At 43.5% G+C, this 22,333-nt stretch overlaps 1 protein-coding gene and 3 non-coding genes across 4 annotated transcripts; all 4 read left to right on the top strand.

Moving 5' to 3' along the window:
* The first annotated feature begins 6,887 nt into the window (after nt 1-6,887).
* TRNAI-AAU lies at nt 6,888-6,961 on the top strand. The gene has a single exon. It is a non-coding gene; the product is annotated as a tRNA-Ile (tRNA).
* A 7,632-nt stretch (nt 6,962-14,593) lies between these two features.
* LOC119270782 (ribosomal protein S19, mitochondrial-like) lies at nt 14,594-16,901 on the top strand. Its single transcript, XM_037552837.1, has 4 exons — nt 14,594-14,751; nt 14,872-14,939; nt 15,061-15,372; nt 16,513-16,901. The coding sequence occupies exons 1-3, from the start codon at nt 14,668-14,670 to the stop codon at nt 15,344-15,346; spliced, it is 438 nt and encodes a 145-aa protein (XP_037408734.1). The 5' UTR covers nt 14,594-14,667; the 3' UTR covers nt 15,347-15,372; nt 16,513-16,901.
* Nucleotides 16,902-17,837: 936 nt separating this feature from the next.
* Nucleotides 17,838-17,928, top strand: TRNAM-CAU. The gene is given in 2 exon segments: nt 17,838-17,875; nt 17,893-17,928. It is a non-coding gene; the product is annotated as a tRNA-Met (tRNA).
* A 3,854-nt stretch (nt 17,929-21,782) lies between these two features.
* Nucleotides 21,783-21,875, top strand: TRNAV-CAC. Its single transcript is given in 2 exon segments — nt 21,783-21,820; nt 21,840-21,875. It is a non-coding gene; the product is annotated as a tRNA-Val (tRNA).
* Nucleotides 21,876-22,333: the final 458 nt, after the last annotated feature.

The raw sequence follows: 22,333 nt of genomic DNA, 5'->3' as shown, positions 1-22,333 counted from the left end.
AACTGTAGCAACGGTGCACAGTTAGGGGAGAACACTTCTTGAAATTTTATAAGGGATCATCTTATTTACTACCGTCGTCCTAAGTAAACAAGATGCATAATACATAATAAACATCACATGCAATTATATAGTTGTGACATGATATGGCCAATATCATATAGCTCCATTGATCTTCATCTTCGGGGCTCCATGATCATCTTGTCACCGGCTTGACACCATGATCTCCATCATCGTGTCTTCATGAAGTTGTCACGCCAACGACTACTTCTACTTCTATGACTAACGTTTAGCAATAAAGTAAAGTAGTTTACATGACGTTATTCAATGACACGCAGGTCATACAAAAAATAATGACAACTCCTATGGCTCCTGCCGGTTGTCATACTCATCGACATGCAAGTCGTGAATCCTATTACAAATAACATGATCTCATACATCACAATTCATTATTCATCACAACTTCTGGCCATATCACATCACATGATCAATCGCTGCAAAAACAAGTTAGGCGTCCTCTAATTGTTGTTGCATCTTTTACGTGGCTGCAATTGGGTTCTAGCAAGAACGTTTTCTTACCTACGAATCACCACAACGTGATTTTGTCAACTTCTATTTACCCTTCATAAGGGCCCTGTTCATCGATTCCGCTCCAACTAAGGTGGGAGAGACAGACACCCGCCAGCCACCTTATGCAACTTGTGCATGTCAGTCGGTGGAACCAGTCTCACGTAAGAGTACGTGTAAGGTTGGTCCGGGCCGCTTCATCCCACAATACCGTTGAGCAAGAAAAGACTAGTAGAGGCAAGTAAGATGACAAAATCCACGCCCACAACAAAGTTGTGTTCTACTCGTGCAAAGAGAACTACGCATAGACCTAGCTCATGATGCCACTGTTGGGGAACGTTGCAGAAAATTAAAATTTTTCCTACGGTTTCACCAAGATCCATCCATGAGTTCATCTAAGAAACGAGTCTAGGGAGAGAGTTTGCATCTACATACCACTTGTAGATCGCGTGCGGAAGCTTGCAAGGTGATGATGTAGTCGTACACGACGTGATCCAAATCACCGATGACCAGCGCCGAACGGACGGCACCTCCGCGTTCAACACACGTACGGGACGGGAGACGTATCCTCCTTCTTGATCCAGCAAGGGGGAAGGAGAGGTTGATGAAGATCCAGCAGCACGACGGCGTGGTGGTGGATGCAGGGCGTCACAACAGCAGGGCTTCGCCGAGACTACGAGGGAGAGATGTAACGGGGGGAGGTGGAGGCGCCAGGGGCTGGTGTATGAAGTCCCTCCTCTCCCCCACTATATATAGGGGTGCCAAGGGGGGGGCGCCGGTCCTAGTAGATGAGATCTACTAGGGGGGGCGGCGGCCTAGGGAGGTTTCCCTCCCCCCCAAGGCACCTAGGGGTGCCTTCCACCACTAAGACTCCTCCTAGGGGGAAACCCTAGGCGCATGGGCCTATAGGGGCTGGTGCCCTTGGCCCATGATGGCCAAGGCGCACCCCCTACAGCCCATGTGGCCCCCCGGGACAGGTGGCCCCACCCGGTGGACCCCCGGGACCCTTCCGGTGGTCCCGGTACAATACCGATAACCCCGAAACTTGTCCCGATGCCCGAAATAGCACTTCCTATATATAATTCTTTACCTCCGGACCATTCCGGAACTCCTCGTGACGTCTGGGATCTCATCCGGGACTCCGAACAACATTCGGGTTTCTGCATATACATATCTTCATAACCCTAGCGTCACCGAACCTTAAGTGTGTAGACCCTACGGGTTCGGGAGACATGCAGACATGACCGAGACTCTCTCAGTCAATAACCATCAGCGGGATCTGGATACCCATGATGGCTCCCACATGCTCCTCGATGTTGTCATCGGATGAACCACTATGTCGAGGATTCGATCAAACCCAGTATGCAATTCCCTTTGTCAATCGGTACGTTACTTGCCCGAGACTCGATCGTCGGTATCCCAATACCTTGTTCAGTCTCGTTACCGGCAAGTCACTTTACTCGTACCGTAATGCATGATCCCATGTCCAACACCTTGGTCACATTGAGCTCAATATGATGATGCATTACCGAGTGGGCCCAGAGATACCTCTCCGTCATACGGAGTGACAAATCCCAGTCTCGATCCGTGTCAACCCAACAGCTACTTTCGGAGATACCTGTAATGCACCTTTATAGTCACCCAGTTACGTTGTGACGTTTGACACACCCAAGGCACTCTTACGGTATCCGGGAGTTACACGATCTCATGGTCGAAGGAAGAGATACTTGACACTTGCAAAGCTCTAGCAAAACGAACTACACGATCTTTTATGCTATGCTTAGAATTGGGTCTTGTCCATCACATCATTCTCCTAATGATGTGATCCCGTTATCAACGACATCCAATGTCCATAGTCAGGAAACCATGACTATCTGTTGATCACAACGAGCTGGTCAACTAGAGGCTTACCAGGGACATAGTGTGGTCTAAGTATTCACACGTGTATTACGATTTCCGGATAATACAGTTATAGCATGAATAAAAGACAATTATCATGAATAATATAATAATACTTTTATTATTGCCTCTAGGGCATATTTCCAACACCCATAAGCTTAAATAGTCTTGATCGCAAGGGTGTGAGATTGCTGAGTCCCCGTGACTCACAGATACTTCCAAAACCAGCTTGCAGGTGCCAATGATGCCATTCCAGGTGACGCAACCGAGCTGAAGGAGGAGCTCGATGAAGATCTTGTCCTTTATGTTGTTTCGTTCTAGTCAATCAGTAGTGCAGCCCAGTTGGGGTCGATCGGGGATCTGTGTAGCTTTTGGGGTAGTCTTCTTTTATTTTGGTTCCGTAGTCATACCTTGATTGTATCTGGACGATGTAATGCTTTATTCATGTAATTGTGTGAAGTGGCGAGTGTAAGCCAACTATGTATCTCTTTCCTTTATGTATTACATGGGTTGTGTGAAGATTACCTCACTTGCGACATTGCTTTCAATGCGGTTATGCCTCTAAGTCGTGCTTCGACACGTGAGAGATATAGCCGCATCGAGGGCGTTACACATAATCTCTTTGTTTGTTCTCCGCTATTAGTGACTTTGGAGTGACTCTTTGTTTCATGTTGAGGGATAGTTATATGATCCAATTATATTATTATTGTTGAGAGAACTTGCACTAGTGAAAGTATGAACCCTAGGCCTTGTTTCAACACATTGCAATACCGTTTGTGCTCACTCTTACCATTAGTTACCTTGCTATTTTTATATTTTCAGATCACAAAAACCATTATCTACCTTCCATATTGCACTTGTATCACCATCTCTTCGCCGAACTAGTGCACCTATATAATTTACCATTGTATTGGGTGTGTTGGGGACACAAGAGACTCTTTGTTATTTGGTTGCGGGGTTGCTTGAGAGAGACCATCTTCATCCTACACCTCCCATGGATTGATAAACCTTAGGTCATCCACTTGAGGAAAATTTGCTACTGTCCTACAAACCTCTGCACTTGGAGGCCCAACAACGTCTACAAGAAGAAGGTTGTGTAGTAGACATCAGTCCCTAAACCTTACCAAGTATTAAATAACTCTATTATGCACATAGGCCGTTAACCCTTGGCCTTTTCGATTTTTGGGAGGCAAAAAGTGTCTTCCGCTCACAGTGAGGTCACTGCAAGTCTTGGTACCTCTTGGTATAGAATAGGTCTAGAAACTCTTTTGTTGTTTAAGTGTTACATGCTGAATTTACAAACAGTTTCATCTCTATTCTATAGGTATTTCAGTATCTGTCACACTTCCACTATATTTGGATAATTTGGGCCTCTTTCGATTATGGGGTTTCAAAGGCAAAGAAACCGGAAAAATTAGCGTAGGAATTTGATGTCATGGTGTGTTTAATCCTATGAGAATCGAAAAATATAGGAACATGTAATCTATAGATGTTGCTTTGTTGCACCACAGAAAAATACAAGAATTTTCTTAAGCATTAGGTGTAAGCACCAAGTTGTCATTGAACAAATGAACGACAATGTCTAATTCAATGGAAATTTTCTTTTGAGTCATGATTGTTTCTAGGGTCAAACAAGTCACATAGGAAAATTTCTGACAAACAGAACCCTACAAGAGTTCTGTACGATTCCTTTGAACCAAAGACGTCATGATTGTTTGGGAATCCGGACATTGTTTTTCCTAGATAGATTAAGCCTTTGGTACTGATAAACTAGATGATTCCCCATGCGGTTCTGCGGAGAATCCTTGCAATACTTTTTTGATGAAATTTAAAATTGATATGACACATTTTATTTGATTATTATATAGTTGTGAATATATACAGAGATAAGTACTATTTCCCATGCATGTTGAGAGAAATATAATTACTATGATTGAGGAGAGGTAGCATGTGTGGAGAGTTGAGATGTGCGCATGTTGATAGAGAATATAAATATCATTTCTCATGCATGTTAACATAAATAATAGTGGGATGATGATGTGGCATGTTTGCATGTTAAGACAATTGAGATAGTAGAGATCAACTATTTAGGTATATAGGATTCTAGCTGACCTCGGGCTCATTAGCCTCGCTGGATTTTTTTTCTCCTTTATTTGTCATGGTTTGGAAGACTCAAAACAAATCCTAATATACTTGATTGAGTATTATGCACGCTTGTAGAAATTTATGTTTTTTCATGCCATGTGCGGCCAAATAAGAAAATATGTTAACAAATAGATCACACACTAGGCTTTTAACACATATCACAAATCAACTCAATTTGTGTTAATTGCGGATGAAAGTAATGCAAACAGGTGAGAGGGTGGGTGCCCGCGTAGAAAGCTCTATCTATGGCTACACAGTTCTTGGCTTGATTATTTTCCATACACAATTGTACACATATGATGACTACACGTAGTGGAGATTAATATCTCCAATATTTCACTTCGTGTCTTGGGTGCTCCACATCAGCCGTTATTTTTCCATCCAGGTATATATAGGGAAGGGAGGGATATCATGAAAACTTTTGCTTTTTCAGAGGTATATATGACTTCCTTGCGGAGTTTGGCTGTGTGCAACCTATGATACAGTGACCGTGAGTGATTCTTTTTGGCTCGTGCATACAACTGTAAACCCGATATGATGATCTCGATCGAGATGCGCATTGAGTGCCGTATGCACCTTCCATTATTCGCATGCTTCTATGTATGCACTTATTGTTGCATGATGATTTGCGCACACATCACATCACATAAAGTCAGAAACAGTGTAAAAAAAAGATTCCAACAAAGACAAATACTCACAAGCATGGAATGTGTAATGAGAAACTAGGTAAGGACTAATATTTTTATTGCTGCATTTTGCTGATGCCTCCTACGAGCAAAGATGATTTTTCATCCTTGCCCCTTATGTTTTTCTACGTGTTCATCATTTTCTTGATATTTTCTTCTCATCATACGATCAATATGCATTTTTTATCTCTATGCTTATGCTTTATCTTTCTTTCTTTTTATAAAAGGAACGCTAAACCTCTTGGCATCAACATCCTCAGACTAAACCATATCTTATTAAAGTCGGCGCAAAGCAATGATGCCAAAGTCATCAACAAGCAAAGCACAAGACATATACAACTATTGCCGAACCATAACAAGATATCAAGAAAAAACCTATGATTAAGTCGGACTTTTTCCGCAGCAACGCCTTTAAAAAGGAATAACATTCTCGTGCAACCATCACCGCGTCCATCCAGGACAAGGATTTTCACATCCTAGGTACCAAGACAAACCAATAAAGGAAAGAATATCGGTAGGGACAACACCTTCAACAGCAAATGCCACAATTTTGTTGTTGTTGAGTCCAACCAGTAAAGGTAAGAACAAAAGTTTTCACCCTAAACATGAAGCGTTGTTCCAAGCACTATCTTTGCAGAGGGATCTTCCAGGAGTTGCACCCCCGTACTCTGCCAGAACCGCCGTGGTGTCCACCGATGGAGGTCACACGCCTCTCCCGGCACTCCACATTACCATGAACCATAGAAGCACATGTCCCATGGAGCTACCTAGCCAACCACCTCCCGAGTAGTGTCTCACCCCCGCCGCCAGTGGCAAGAGTGGATGTCTTCCAGCATATCACCGCCATGGCCATTGAAGAGTAGCCAGACTCATGCCACATATTTAGCCTCTGCCATTAAAGCACCAGCTGTCCATGTCTGCACCACCCATCCGCCTCCAGACCAAACTGCACCGAGCACCCGGCTCGCCGTAGCCAACATAGTGACGCCGAGCTCTCGATCAAGTGCATCCTTGTGTATATGTACATTGATATAAGCGACGCAGACCAAAGATCAATGCTATGATGATCAGTTAAGTGAGGTGGCCAACTGGCCATGTAACCCGGTGGTGACCGATGTTTCATATGTCATCTTGAACGCCAGACACTATATTCCGATCTAGGTATAGAGAAGGGAGGGATACCGTGAAAACATAGTTCTTCCATGAGAAAGTGTCCTCGCTCATAACTGAGAACCAAATTTGGTCGTGTCCATCTTTCGATGCAGAAGTCGAGACAGATTTGAGTGCTTAGATCGCTGCACTATCGACATGATGGGTCTGGCTTTTTTGGTGGACATTACTTGCCCACTTGCACATATGTCTTTATTACTAGGTGGCTTTGGCAAAATGGTTTGCATGTCCATCAAATAAAAGAAACAATGACAAAAAGGCCCCAACAGTGACGAATACTTGAAAGTTGAAACGTGGACAGTGAATGCGAATCTATATTGCAAGGACCAAGATTTGTTGCTGTGTATTGGAGATCGCTCCAACTAGTTACCCGTTCTATACTATAAATGATAGAAGCGGTAAAAACGTATAATAGAACAAAAAGGCCTATTAGCTCAGCTGGTTAGAGCGTCGTGCTAATAACGCGAAGGTCACAGGTTCGAGACCTGTATGGGCCATTAAATATTTTTTGTTTTCTCTTTTTTTGTGCACAATGGAAAAACAAAAAAAAATAATTTGATGGCTTCGAACCGGAGACCTTCAGTGTGTTAGACTGACGTGATAACCAACTACACCACGAAACCTTTTACACGTTTTAGTTTGAGCGGTTGAGAACTTGTATATTATCATCCGCTAAAGAATCTCCGGATCGTAGGAGTAGCTGCCATACATCAAAAGTACAGCACGAAACCAATTTGATGCTTCCCCTAAAAAAAGATTTGATGCTAGTTTAATCCACTCTAGTCATAACATCAAAACTTATAGCAATCTTCCAAGTCATACATATATATCATCATGTGCTGCTGGTCCACTTTTTTACAAGACATGTCCTTTAAGTAAGGATTTTCACGGTAACTACTCCCTCCATTCCAAAATAGATGACCTAACTTTGTACTAAAGTTAATACAAAGTTGAGTCATCTATTTTGGAACGGAGGGAGTAGATAATATCCTGCGCGTTGGTGCTGCAATATTTTGTGATCCTGAGTAACATTCACATTGCAAAGATTATAACATTTGAATCAATAATACGGTAGATTTCATATAAAATTGATACATCGATGAGTCAAATTTATTGATGCTATAAATATACATTGTATGATGAAATTATAGCAATTTGTAGCATGAACCATATTCTTAGTAGGATCTATTTGATTTTGTTTTTTGGGTGTTTTCTTTGGTTAGCGCGACCTTGATATATAGTGCCTCATTTCCTTTCATCCTCAACAATGTATCCAACGGTGTATTGAAGCGTGAACTTCCGTTTGAATGTGAAAAACACATGTTCTTATTTTTTTGAGAAAAAACAGTAGTTCTTTTGTGTTCTTCGTTGTTGCCATTGGATCTATGAATTTCTTATGAGTTTCTCTAATTTAAACGGTGGAAGAACACGAAATATTGTTGTTTGAAGAATTAGGTGGAATCCCGCAAAAAGACATGTACAGGTTTTCAATCATGGTAGATGCACTAAGGTAAAAGGTGAAACAGAAAGTATATAACAAACAATTTATGTTATAAAAAAGTTTGTTTTCACATGAGAAAAGGGAGCTACATAAAATTGACTTCCCTAGAAGTCTGAAAACATGCATAAAACAACAACTGACACTGGGCACTAGATTAATAGGTTAGTCTATAAAAATGATAAAAAAATAATGCCAAAACTAGGCCAAAATGATATACAAGGCATGAAAAAATCAAAAATTATAGATACGTTTGAGACATATCAAGTAGCCCCCGGGATTGATGTCTGTTTGAAGAGCTGACGTTAGGATCGAATCTCCCTCGAAAGCTTGTCTAACTGTCTTTAATGTTTTCAAACTTTCCATGTACAGAACGCAACCCTAGAGAATACCTGCCTCTCCAAAGAGGTGGAGAAGCTGAAGAAGATGCTGGCTAACTCCGACTCAAGGTGCAGAACCTTGAGAAAAATATTGGTGATGCCGTCGGTAAGTCATCACTTCTCCCTTTTCAAGTTGTGCATAATATTAAACCCATTAAGCTACGCGCGAAGGGTGGCCAACCAGCTATGCCACGTGGCGTAAGCTGGTTGGTTGCGGTGAGAAATCTTTTGGACTTTTTTTAGATGAAGGTGTAGAATATTTTCTAAATGTATTTTTTAGATGAATGTGAGGATCTCTCGTATTTTTTAAATGGAGGGTTATGCAAAGTGGCACTCGCTGGTAGGCTGCGGTGGTATATATATTTTCTTTTTAATTTTTTTTTCTTAGATGAAGGTGAGGATTTTTTTTTCTAAGATGTATTTTTAGACGGCGAGGACTCTATTTTTTTAAATGAAAACATGCGCACAACTTCCTCTCAAACGGCGCCACAGGGTGGCGCCCCAACCACGTGTGTGTGTGTGTGTGTGTGTGTGTGTGTGTGTGTGTGTGTGTGTGTGTATCTTATGTTGATAACTTCAAAATTGTCCGAAGCGCATCATCCAATTGCAAGCCAGCTCGACACTAGCAATCAGTAGATCAAATTTGCCCGGGAAGAGGCCAACAAAACCAAAGCCCAAGTTATGCAACAACAAGGGCCGAGTCAGGCCGCCCGTGGTACTTCCGGCCTGCTGCAGCAGGATCTTGACAAAAGTGTGACCAACCGACGGCTGGGAAGACCAGCCTAGCCAAGGAGGTGAAGCTGATGCAACACACCCTCTGGGAGGCCCACATGTACCGAGAAAGTGCCGAAAAGAGATTAGGCAGGCCGGCGAGATAGCAATTGGTAAGCCCTATCTCCTTCAATGCATATTTGGTTCTCGAGGCTATGTAGAGCTAATCCAGATATGACACGACACAGATATTTTGCAGATCTCCCACCAAGCTCGGCCAGTGCACATCAGTTCTACCAGTGAGTTTATGATCCTGAGCAAGGGGAACTTCATGCATTCAAGGCGTAATTCCAGGATACCACAATAAGCTGAAGCAGTTGGGGAGCTGGTGGCACTTGCAAGGCCGGCAAGGGAATTTTCATGATGTTGTGGCCCATAGAAGTCACCTGGACAACTCCTTTGGTCTCACCATGCGTCTGCGAGGAGCTGCTCCCCGGATCACAGAGTGGAAGTCCTTAGCTGCTCGGGAAGGAGCCCAGCAAGCATGGGCAACGCTTAAAGACCACTTCCCAACCCATGAGTTCAACTCCACTGTTGATGTGAATCCCTATAGAATGCCAATGGGAACAAGGTGAAGCTAGAGGTCCTCTTCGATGCCATCCTGTAGTACACCCAGACCATCGAGGTAGATTGCGACTTGATTTAATTCAGGCTTACTGTTTTTTACATTGCTACCTCGACATTCCGAGTTTCATGCAATTCTAATCTACTGAATAAATTAGGTGCCAACCAAGTTGGTCTTAAAATTGATTTGTTCTTCTGTTGTGCCTTAACATTTTTTGTTTTCTAAATTTATGTATTTTGTCGGCTAGTCTGTGGTTTTAGCTCCTCGATCTGTAGCCAATCAAGAGAGCTGCAACTGCGACGTAAGAGTGCTCCGACCAAGTGGACTAACGAAAAATGGTGGAGTAGGGTGACCCAACTTGGCTAAGACACAAGTCAAATATCTCATGACAGAAAAGTCTGGCAAACAACTAAGGAAGAAAACACTTAAGCCGGCTAGCGGCGCAAATTGAATGATGGCTGTAACAGCCCCGGAGTGCGGCCTGAAGGAACATAATCAAACAACTAGGCAAGATGGACAGGGTAAATTATTGATCACGATCAAAATTAAATAAAGGGACAATAACATATATGATTCTTCGACTTGGGGATAGATAAACTTCATTTAATTCATACAATAATGTATGGATTGAGCTAAACAATAATCTAAACTAAAAATGAAAAGAGCTAAGCATAAAAGCAACTTATCAGGGCAATGTTCCAGGGGTTCGTCTCGAGGAAGACGGTCTCAACGCATCGGATTTGGTATGCTCCATTCTATAGCACTTTGTGCATGATGAAGGGTCTGTACCTTGGCGGTGAAAGGTTGTCCAGCCCCTTCGTGTCCTGTATCATCCGTAAACTGAGGTCGCCGATGTTGAATGCCTAGACTCATACCTCGTGCGCTTGATAGCAGCGAAGTTGATGTTGCTAGATATCCAATCTGGCTACTACGATCTCCCGTGCTTCCTCCAAGGGATCTATGTCATCCTGACACTCCAACTCAACACCATTCTCCATGTAGCGATGTAAGCGGGGAGCGTCATGTTTGATGTCGCTGGGAAGGATGGCTTTGCTGCATATATCATAAAAAAGGAGTGTAGTTGGTAGGTCATTTAGCGTAGTCGTGAGGCTCCACAAGACAGAATCAAGCTCGTCAATCCACTTCCCGTCGGCTTCCTCCAGTGATGTGACCAACACCGGTTTTAATCCACCGAGGACCAATCCATTTGCCTGCTCGATACGCCCATTGGATTGCAGGTGCGCCACAGAAGCAAATTTTAATGTAATATTGCATGAAGCGCAACAATATTTGAACTTCTTGGACGTGAAATCCCTCATGTTGTCTGTGCCAATGCCGTGGGGCATGCCATAATGATGTATGAAACCCGATAGGAACTTGATGACCGGCTCGACAACTTGACTAGTGACCAGCTTTGCCTCTTTCAACTTGGTGAACTTTCAACTAGGACCAGGAGGTATCTGAAGCCTCCCTCGGCCCTTCTCTGACCCTAGACCGCAATACCCCATGTTATGGGAATTGTTTTAAGGGCTATAGACGGTAAATGGCTGACTTTAGCGATGCACTGGTATCCCAAGCAATGTGTGTGACTATGCCGGATGCATCTTGCCTTACTGTTGTGTAATGCCCAACATGCGATCCTGGTCTCATTAAAGATTTTTCAATCCTTGCTAAGGATAGAAGCGCATATTGGTTGCCCCAACATGTGACTAATACCATACATGCAGGTGTCACATGTCAGAAACAAGGTGGACATCACAACAAATACAACTACACATGAAAAGATGAGATACAAGAATAAACATACGGCATACAAATGCCATACATAGCTATATCACCAATCAAAGGTCACATGACCCAACATTACATTACAAGCATCATCCAAAAGGCACAATCCGAGTATGGATAAGAAGCAAATATGCCTAAGAGGCAAGAGAAATAAGCAACATCCACCCCACTAATCCCAGGCTGCCAACCGGGATCCCATCCTAATGATCATCATCGAAGAAGAACTCCAAATAGAACGTACATCACTCTCACGTTAGAGCATCACTTTACATTGTACCTGCATCTGGTTGTGTTGTAGTATGCGCCAGCCTTTTGGATTCAACAAGTCTCATTACCAAGGGTATCATAACTAACAATACTTAAAAGGTTAGATATGGTTAAGTGGTGAGGTTGTAGCAAGCACTAAGCATTTGTAAAGCAACTAGTACTAGAACAAGATAAGATAAGTTCTACGCAAAAGGGGGGAGAGGGTGCATAAGTGATCCTGAACACCAACCTACGAGTCATTCCTAACCCCACTGTGTCCTCTTCTTGATCCCAAACTCATAAGAAGAGAAAATGACAGTACACACACAGTTGGCAAGGTTTAGTTATTAGTTAAAGTTCTCTACAATCAGATGTTATAAATTTCCAAGTCGTCTATAACTGCGGACACGACTTTCGAAAGATTTAACACTGTAGGGGTGCTTCAATTCCTCCATCATAGATTGTTGCATGCATACCCAGAAACTTCATCAACGTGTAAACATGATGCGTTCTAGGAGTCCCGTGTAGCAAGTCCTCGATCTAATGTAAACCTAGTCCACAAAGGCCTCCTGGTGGGTCTCTACCTAGCTCACACGCACTCTATCCTTGGACCCATCCGTCTATGCTAAGTGGACAGTGAGCCAAAACCTTGAGTTGCCCCGTGGTGGACGGCTGCCTGCTAGGCAGGGGGGCAACGATTTTTGAGGACTAGCCCAAGTTATTTCAAAAATACCTCGAGGGGGCGAACCTCTATGCGATTCATCTCCCTTTAGACTTCCTTGATGGCTTTGCATTTGACAAAAAGATGTGTTCCATCTTCATCCACTCACCCACAAAAGAAGCATTTGGTGTTCTCAAGCTTGACGCCTCTCTTCACCAAGTTGGTACAGTATGCCAATGATTCATGTTTCACACAGCAGGTGGGCATCTGAATTTTGCGTGGGCACGATAGTTTTCATATTTTCTTCAGGATTGGTCGTCCCACCTATCCAGAGATCCAGCTGCTACAACACTGTTGTCGGCAGCCCCATTCCTTTCTTCTTGCTTCTGGATTCAAATGTACAATTTATAAGCACTCTTACCATTATGGTTTCCTTTGCGGTTGAAGTGCCAAGCCACAAAGTCAGTCACTCCTTCGTGTAGGGTAATTTACATAATATACCGCACATCATCCGACTGGAAGATATCCTTAACAAGCTGCTCATCCCAGGGCCCCCCGTGATTGGGCAGATAACCTCACTAACACATGTAATCAGATACGGTCCTCGATAGGTACTGGCATCCTCCTATGTCGCCTTTAACATGATCATCGAATCATCTACAAAAAATAGATGTGAAACACTTGGTGCCGCTTGGCAAATACGGACACCATCCTTCCTCCTCAGTCACATGTAACAAGGCAGAGAGTCCTTCAGTGCATATGACAAATAGATAGGGAGACAGAGGATCCCCCTGCCGCTGTCCACTAGATGGCCTAACTGCTGAGTTACAACTCCATCGACTTTAATCTGATATCTAACTGTGGTCACACACTTTATTATAAGGCTGACCCAATTCCTTCTAAAACCGAGCTTTGGCAGCATAGTTTGTAGATAAGTGGCAAATGGAAGGCTTGCAAACAAGTGATAGGTAGCGAGACCAAACAATAGCATCAGGACATCTAGCAAGCAAAGCTAGTAATGGTTTCCAAGGTAATGATCGTTCTTGCCCGCAATCCCATTTTGAAGAAGATAGAAACCACAAATCATAGTCGAACAAATCCCCGCACTCCGTATCATTACCGAAAGCTATTGGGAAAAAGCAAAAGTGGAAATAAGCAACCGATACGGTAAACAACAAGGCACGACATAATGCACAATCGACTGCACCTTCGGCGACAGTGTTTCCAGAACCTCTTCCTTTCAGTACGATTTCAACATCCGATCTCCAGGCGAGATAGTTGTGCCCATCGATGCTAACTTCGACAAATTCTTTGTTAATAAAGTCATACAAATTTACTTCGGGTAAATAACATGGCAATATATGTACATAATGGTAGCGTATTTCAAAGTAATAATCCGGTTCCAGCTTTCCACACGTATAGTATGATTACTAGCAACAATTCATGATTAAAGCAATTTCGGATTACTTACATAATAAAAGCTACAAAAATAATCATATTTAAAAGCGCTAGAAAGCATTTACCAATAGAAAATTAAAGTTAACTACGAGGACTAAAATGTAAAATTTCAAATTTGATGCAATTACCAAAAAGTCGGGGGAGGCAAATTTTCACGCTGGTCGGATCTTTTTGTAATTCATGAGAAGTCCAGGGGCTTTATCGGAAAGATTAGCTCCTTTTTTTCTACACAAGAAAATAGGGCTGGTCCATCTTCATCTGACTATAGCTGGTCAAACGGGCCGTGCTAACTGGGCCGGCCCGGTAGCACGCAGGAACGACATGGCCTAGGCACGACACGGCCCGAGCTAAACGGGCTAGGCCCGGCACGCGGCACGCCATGGGCCATGCCTGGGCCTGGAGGCTGGGCACGCGGGCCGGCACGACACGGCCCGTTTAATTCTTTTCAGATTTTTTATATATATAAGGCCTAAAATACAGCCCAATAAGCCTAAAATACAGCCCAATAGGCTAAAAATCAGATGGGCTAGCGTGCTAAACGTGCCACGGGCCGGCCTGTTTAATAGTCAGGCCGTGCCTGGGCCAGAGAGCCACTCCCGTGGGCCGGCACGGCACGGCACGGCTATTAAACGTGCCATGGCGGGCCGTGCCGGGCCAGGCACGATTAGCACGTGCTGGGCCGTGCCGTGCCGGCCCGTTTGGCCAGGTCTGCATCTGACGGGTTGGGCCAAAGGCCATGGCCCGCTTACAGTGTGGTTCCGGTAAGGAAGGTTTGCTCCTCCTCTTCCTCTCCGTCTCTCCGGTCTCCACGCCCGCCGCCGCCGCCGCCAGCAGCCATGGCGATTGCTTCTCTCATCGCCTCCAGGTTCGCCAGGTCCGGCCACGCCCTCCCTGCCGCCGCGGCCGCGGCTATCTCTCAGGTGCCCCCTCCCCCTCCAACTCTTGCTCCTTGCTCAAATGCAAATCTTGGTTGTTCCTGCGCCGATGTTGATCTGATTTGTTGGTTTGTTCCACCGCGTTCGCGATCTGGTCGTGGTCAGGCGCCCAGGGCCCAGCACGCCGCATCTCCGCTGCTCTCCGGCTTCGGACCTCTCACTCGCGCCTTCAGGTAACCACCATTACAAGGCTCAGCTCACTATGTATGTGCACAGATAACTAACTAGCTGATCCTCTCAACATTGAAATTGAATCGAATGTATGCCCTGCCTTGCTGTCCTGTGTGTGTGCAGCTCAAGGCCTCTATGGAAGGGAGCGTTCGTCGACGCTTTCCTGCAAAGAATAAAGAACAAGAGGGAGAATCTCAACGGCAAGAAGATCTGGTCTCGCAGGTCTTCCATCCTGCCGGAGTTCGTCGGTTCCTCCGTGCTCATTTACAACGGCAAGACTCATGTCCGTTGCAAGATCACCGAGGGGAAGGTCGGCCATAAGCTTGGGGAGTTTGCTTTTACGCGCAGACGCAGGCCCCATCGGGCCATTTTGGCGAAGGGCGGTCAAGGAAAGGGGAAGAAGAAGTAAGAAAAAGGAATGTGTGTGCGTCAAAGGTGAGGTTACGATATTGTTGGAAATGAATTTGGATATCAATCAGCTGATACTGCACAAAGTTTACCTTGCTGCATTGTAAGGCTCTTTTGTTATCCTGAAATGAAATTTCCTTTAGTTGCGGCGGGTGGAAATAATAGAAACATTCAGTTTGTGCTAACTTGGGCGTTGTGGCACAACAATCTCCGTTGCTTGTATTTAGCTTCCAATCTACATTTTGGAAATGGATGTCTTGGTAGATTGCAGATTCCAAACTGCATTAGTATGTTGTGGGCAATTTCCAATCTACATTTTGAAAATGGATGTCTTGGTAGATTGTAGATTCCAAACTTATTCTTATTAGATTGTATATAATTTCATTACCATACAAAAAAGATGAAGTATGCGAAGATTGGTTGGGTACATCAGAAGCTATGGCAATCTGAATTCACCCTGTTCTCCTGTGCATTACTCTGTTTTTCTTCACTGTAGCCCATTTATCTTGTAGCACAATTTCAACCTCTGGACATGATTGAATTACATTTTCATGACAACCGTAAAGTTGTAGATTTATTTGTATAGATAACTGATACTAAATTGTGAAGTGAACTTATATTATAAGAGAGGTGACGTGTCAAATCGTAGTAGGAGTGTGTCTTTATTTTTTAGTTTGACAAGTGTTTTTAGGAGCTGTACCTTATAATTATAATTCTTAGGTTCTAGTGGCACACATCAGGTTTCATCTTCGCCGGCAAATCATTGTCACATCGTTAAGGCAGGTGACTGTGACGTTCAATATTTGCGATCAATATCCCATATTTTACTTCTCTTATTGGTGGGTTAAAGCTCATTCTCCTTCCTGTGCAATTGAGCTACATCTGTTTGTAAACTCTGTGTGATATGTTAGACTGTAGACAAAGACTGAGCCAGCCTGTTAAGCATCTGTGCTATGACATCTTATCTTGGTTAGAATGAGAATGCAATTGAGATGTATGTATGGCCATAAATGAGTGAGATTGTTGTCGATGCTTATGAAATAAATACAGAAGCTTGGCTTGTTAAATGTGTTTTCACTATGGTTGCAAAGATCATGGGGCTTTTTGCGCAATACTTACTTTGTCACTTGCCCAGCTGTTTATCTCACTCTGTTCATAACTTTTCAGGTGGGTTTAGGGACGGCGGGATGAGGGCCTAGTCGAAGCACAAGCACTTGAATCACCTTAATTTTCTGGACTGTGTTTCTTTCTTACAAGAATAATTATAGCAGAAAGAATGTTTAGCTCATCTTACTTGAAGATTTTCCATGGACTCTGTTTGTTTACTCTGCTAGTGGTTCCAGCATAACTCTAGAGTACATCTATTCACTGAAGGCATTGCTCTTTGGCCTTACTGAGGTCTGATGCCACAACCTGCCAAGTGTCTTTACACCTGGTTCTATGAGTGATTGTAAGTTTTGCTTCAAAGGTTGTTTTCAGCCAAATAGTCATGTGTATCTTGCTACTGGATTTGTTATGACCGGGAAATTCCTGTTGGATAGCTACGTGCGCGTGCAGTACTTTTGTACTAGTAGTTGCTATTTTCAGGCATCTCCTTCTCCAGGCGTACACCTATTCTTCAGGCATCTTATTGGGTTCATTCTCTTGCTTGCTTGATGTATTTGCACGTCTATGTGTGACAATTTATACTATCTGCTCCTGCCGAACGGAGACAGCCTGAATTAAGGCCTCTTTGATTCATATGATTTTATTGTCATGACATCTTTAATCCTACAAGCTTGTACTCCCTCCGTTCCAAATTACTCGTCGTGGTTTTAGTTCAAATTTCGTCGTGGTTTTAGTTCAAACATGACGAGTAATTTGGAACGGAGGGAGTAGGAATCAGCAAGTAATGTTTGATGCATCATAGGGAAGTCACAGAAATTTGAAAAAGAAGTTTTGAGTGGATTGTAATTCGAGACTGGATTTCCTACTCCCGGGAGCAGCCACACCTCTCCCCCTCTTCAATCTCAAGTTGATGGTGGATGTCCAAGTACTCCAAAGCATTAACGACTGCACTCTGAACATAACATAAAACTATAGAAGTTCAGAATCTCACGCATAGCGGAGTTCCCAGACCAATAAAACAAAGGATTGTTGAAGCACAACCCAAATCATTCCGAGCTCCTCCTCTAAATCGACAGAACAACCCTAAATCGAAGCTCCCTGCCGCTTCAAGGTGAGTATCGTATCGTTGCTTAATGTTTCTCTTGATGTGGCGAGGTGAAATGGGATCGATGTATCCGCAAATGGATCATGTTATGAACAAATATTTTGTTATTGCAGCCTGCCGGCCACTATCTGTTTTAGTTTGCTGAGACGTGAAACTGAACAAAAAAAAAAAGGTGCAAGGGCTTGATGGGCACACCTGATCTGTATGAAGTAGGCTCCATGACCACACAGATAAGAAACTTAAAGGTACAATAAGGATAGATTTGAGAATATATCACAAGGGGGCGGTGGCGCAGTTGGCTAGCGCGTAGGTCCCATAGCTAAATTATGCGAGTGATCCTGAGGTCGAGAGTTCGAGCCTCTCTCGCCCCATTTTTTTCTTTTGCTCCTATATTTCCTGTAACCATTCTTTCTGGAACAAAATTATTCCACTCGCTGTTCCTAGCGTTGAATTTCAATTTTCTGCCCTGTAGCAGGTCGGGTCTGCACGAATTCCTTGCACATTGAAGCTGGCAAGAACACCTGCACTCCCATCAGGCATGACTCAGGTCTTCAGAGCCAAGCTCCTTTTCCCCAGTCCTCGATGCTCCTCTTCTTCTCCAAGTAGGCGATCAGGGAGATAGTCAGAGATAGACGTCGTCAATGGACGCGCGGCGACCTCCTATCCCCGAGCTCATGTGCCCATCCATCTGTCTCCCTTGCAGGTTATCACTGCCATTCCAGGCTCTTGCTGGCCCATGAGGCGTTATGTCTGTCATGGCCAACATGTCACCCCTCGGCATCTTGCCCGAGAGGAAGAGGAGGCCGCTTGTCGCGAGCACCACCATGGCCATCACCCTTAGCTTCTACTAGCCATGGATACGTTAGTTCGTCACTTAGTCCAGGATAAAGGGATGAACGGGCGACGCGGCCCTATTTTTGTTTGTGTGCACAATGTTTTCCGAGTGTAAAACTCAACAAAGCTTTTCCATCTTTGCAAAGTGAATGCATTCTACACATATGCCATGTGGCATCTATTACCCCTATAAAAGCACGAAGGGTGGAGATTCCAAACATTTGCACCATACACATACTCGAATCCAACATTTCGTATTGCTCCCACGTTCAGCACCAACCATATTTTAGCACCATGCACCACACGCCCCAGAAAAAACATGCCCCTTCCTGCTCTGGAACCACCTCACACGATCCCTTCCCCTACCTCCTCCATCGCCTTCATCGCGGCACACCATCACCTCCCTCCTTGCCCCAACACGCTTCTCTCTGATACCCACTGCCCCTCCGTGGTGCCTCCCTTCGGCATGTACCACCTAGCAACAGCGCCTCATGCACCTCCCTGCATAGCGAAGGTGCACCGCGCATCCGCCCCACCTCGGGCGCTCTCTGAAGGGCCTTGTCGTCTCCACGGTCCACCTCCTTAGCCAACCATGCCACCCCATCCCTTTGCCGACCCCCTGTGGTGATAGTGGACGGCAACATCTCACCTGAAGGTGGGATGACCAGATCTCGAATTTCGTCGCCGAATGCCTTTTTCTGTTCACATACCCCAATTACTTAGTTTTTTTATTCGAGTAAACTATTTTGAGTTTTGCAGGTCACATGGTGCTATGAATTTCATCTCCAATGCATCTTGTGAGGGGCGGGCAGGCTGTAGAGGGAAGGAGAGTTGGGAGGTGGGGGAGGGGAGGAGGCGATTGGCAATGGCACGTCGGCGACAAAGCAGATGAGTTGGGAGGTGGGATATTGGAGCCACATAAATCTGTGGCCTTAAAACCTGGACTTTCCCTCTAAAAAAAAGCAAATTTGATTTAGTTTACATGACAATGTTTGTGAAACCTTCTCAAATTTTATAGTACCCTCTAGGGATGATATAATTACACCAATGCCACGTTTCATGTTTTAGACTTCGTTTGCATTTTGTATAATTAAAAACCATTAAGATCAATGTTTGGGATCAAGTCTTGGTACTCCGAGGTTTACAATTCCTTTCTTTTCATGGATAAGGCCCGAATATAGACTGCAGATGATTACTAGTTACCAGATGCATGATGTAGTTCCTAAAATCTGCCATACAATCAAATCATCTTTGCTAAGGATGTAAAAAAGAAATATCATTCAGTACCAGCAACTTGCTTCAAGGTGAACATTATACTAATGATGATGCTTAATGCTTACCTGGATTATTCGAGGTGTGATGAGAATATCGATACATACACCCATACTTGGATTCTAGTATGAACTAGTAAATTACACGTGCTTTGCACGTTAGTCCACAATAAAGCCGGATAATAGCGTAAGGTTAACCGATAACTAATTAGGTGAGTGCAACTTGTGTTTTTCTTGGGGGGAAAGTATAATTTATGTTTAAAATAGAAACAATTGTTGTCATTTGAAATATTAAAGAAATGGCTCAAGTTTCTAATCCAGATTCTTTTGTATTTTTTTTGCACGTGATTGAGTTAATTTTATTTATTTGTTGGGTTATTATTGAGTCAAGTTAATGTTATATGGTGCAAATGGGGCACCCCTAATTTCTTTCTTTATTTCATTTGACGATGGAATAAGCTGTTTGACATTACTTTTTCAGTTTAAATTACTTATGTTGATCACCCGTGCATGTATTTAATTTTTTTAATGCGCTATATTGGTCTATGGGCCGAAATTAGTGACAAAATTCGGCCTTGAACTGAAGGGGCTACTCGGTGATTATTAAGAAGGCGCCATTTTTACACTATTTGACCATTCACAACCTATTTGACTATAGGATCGAGTAGGGTGTTTCGGTGCCCAGGCTCATCTGCATCCGGTTAGAAAAAAATCATAAAAAAATTCAAAACAAATTCAAAAAATTCTAATTTTTTCGTGTGGTAGAAAATTTGGTGTGTGAGACCCGCTCCAAATTTCAAGTCATTTGGACATCTGAGCATTTTTAAGCAAAAAAGACAAATTGGATCAAAACAGTACATGAACAGTAAATATTTTTACAGGCCCCCAATTTTTTTTTGCTGAGAGCTGCTCATATATCCAAATGACTTGAAATTTGGAACGGGTCTCACGCAACAAATTGTCTACGACACAATTTTTTTTTGGAATGTTTCTAGTATTTGTTTTGAATTTTTTTGTTAGCGCGGGTGCAGAGATGGATTTTCGTATAGGATCTTCTTTCTTTTGCTAGGAGTCATCCCGATGTTTCTCATCTCATGGTAGTTCTGGGTTTCTAGTACTGCTACAGGTAATTAACCCTCCATAATCTGTCATCAGATGATCCCGGTGTGATGTCTCTGTAGCACCTGCGCGAGCAGCAACAGAAACCGGGGTGAACAACGATAATACCACCAACTATGTTCCTACAATACTCTGCCTCGGAGACTTACGAATGCGTAGGATTTTATGGCAGCCAGTACGCGGCGGCCAGCGGGAGACCAGCAAAAGCAGCGAGGGAAAACGTCGGCGACTGCGCACGGAGTAGTGTGAGCTAGGCAGCCATCTGATGCGAGGAAGAGGGCGAGCAGCTAGGCGTTACACTTACACCGGCGTTCCTCCCGGTGCGGAGCCGGCGCCGGCCATGGCTTATAGTCAGATCCAATAGTGGCCGTCAGGTCGACGCAAGCTCTGCTCCACCAATCCACGATGGTTCTCGAACACCCGAGACCGTGGGAGATAGTACCGGAACTGCCACGCGGCTAGATCCAGATCAACATAAAAGTTGATCCAACGGTTAGGGACGCTGGGATTTGCCAATTCTCAACCGTTGGATACCTATAAAATCAATGGCTAGCATTTGAACTTATTCATACACTATATAGGGGTATAGATAATATCTTATTACAACCTGCCATTATCTATTTTCATATCAGATAGATCGGTTTGCTGTCACATGAACATGCATAAAAGAAGTGCAAGGGCTGGATCAGATGGTGGTCCATTTGTGCCCCCAAAGTACAGTTTGATGGAATGATGGATCCTTGAGAAGTAGGCTCCATATTTTGTCTCTTTTCTTTTCTCTTCTTGAGAACAGTGGGGTCGTTGGAATCTTGAACTGATTGCTTGATAGTTTTATCATTGTGTTGGCTATGAAATGAACAATATGAGCCTGCTGTTACTGCATCAGCTTTGAAGAAATGTACACACACCATTTGGAATCTCTGGAAGTTGCATACGTAAAACTGAGGCTGTGAATGAAGATGAATAGAATCTTATCGGTGTGATGAGAAGAAAAACACAACGGGGCGGTGGCGCAGTTGGCTAGCGCGTAGGTCTCACATCTAAATTAGATGCGAGTGATCCTGAGGTCGAGAGTTCGAGCCTCTCTCGCCCCAAAAACTTTTTGAAGATTCCCTTCTTTCGAGATTTTTTTAAAAAAACACCTGCGAACATCCATTCTTCTGGAATATAAAAAAAATCCACTTTCACCAATCTTTTTCAAATGTCCCTTTTTTGAGATTTTTTATTTTAATTTTTACCTGCAACCATCCTTTCTTCTGGAATAAAAAGATTCCACTCGCTGAATTTTCTAAACCTGTCGCAGATCGGGTGGTTTTGCTTTTTGAAATTTCCCTTCTTTCGAGATTTTTTTTAAAAACAGTTCCTGCAACCATCCATTCTTCTGGAATATAAAAAAAATCCACTTTCACCAATCTTTTTCAAATGTCCCTTTTTTGAGATTTTTTATTTTAATTTTTACCTGCAACCATCCTTTCTTCTGGAATAAAAAGATTCCACTCGCTGAATTTTCTAAACCTGTCGCAGATCGGGTGGTTTTGCTTTTTGAAATTTC

Source organism: Triticum dicoccoides, chromosome 3A, assembly GCF_002162155.2.
Source record: "Triticum dicoccoides isolate Atlit2015 ecotype Zavitan chromosome 3A, WEW_v2.0, whole genome shotgun sequence".
Classification (NCBI taxonomy): Eukaryota; Viridiplantae; Streptophyta; class Magnoliopsida; order Poales; family Poaceae; genus Triticum; species Triticum dicoccoides.
Note: the sequence above shows the minus strand (reverse complement) of the source record. Positions and strands in the feature narration are given on the sequence as shown.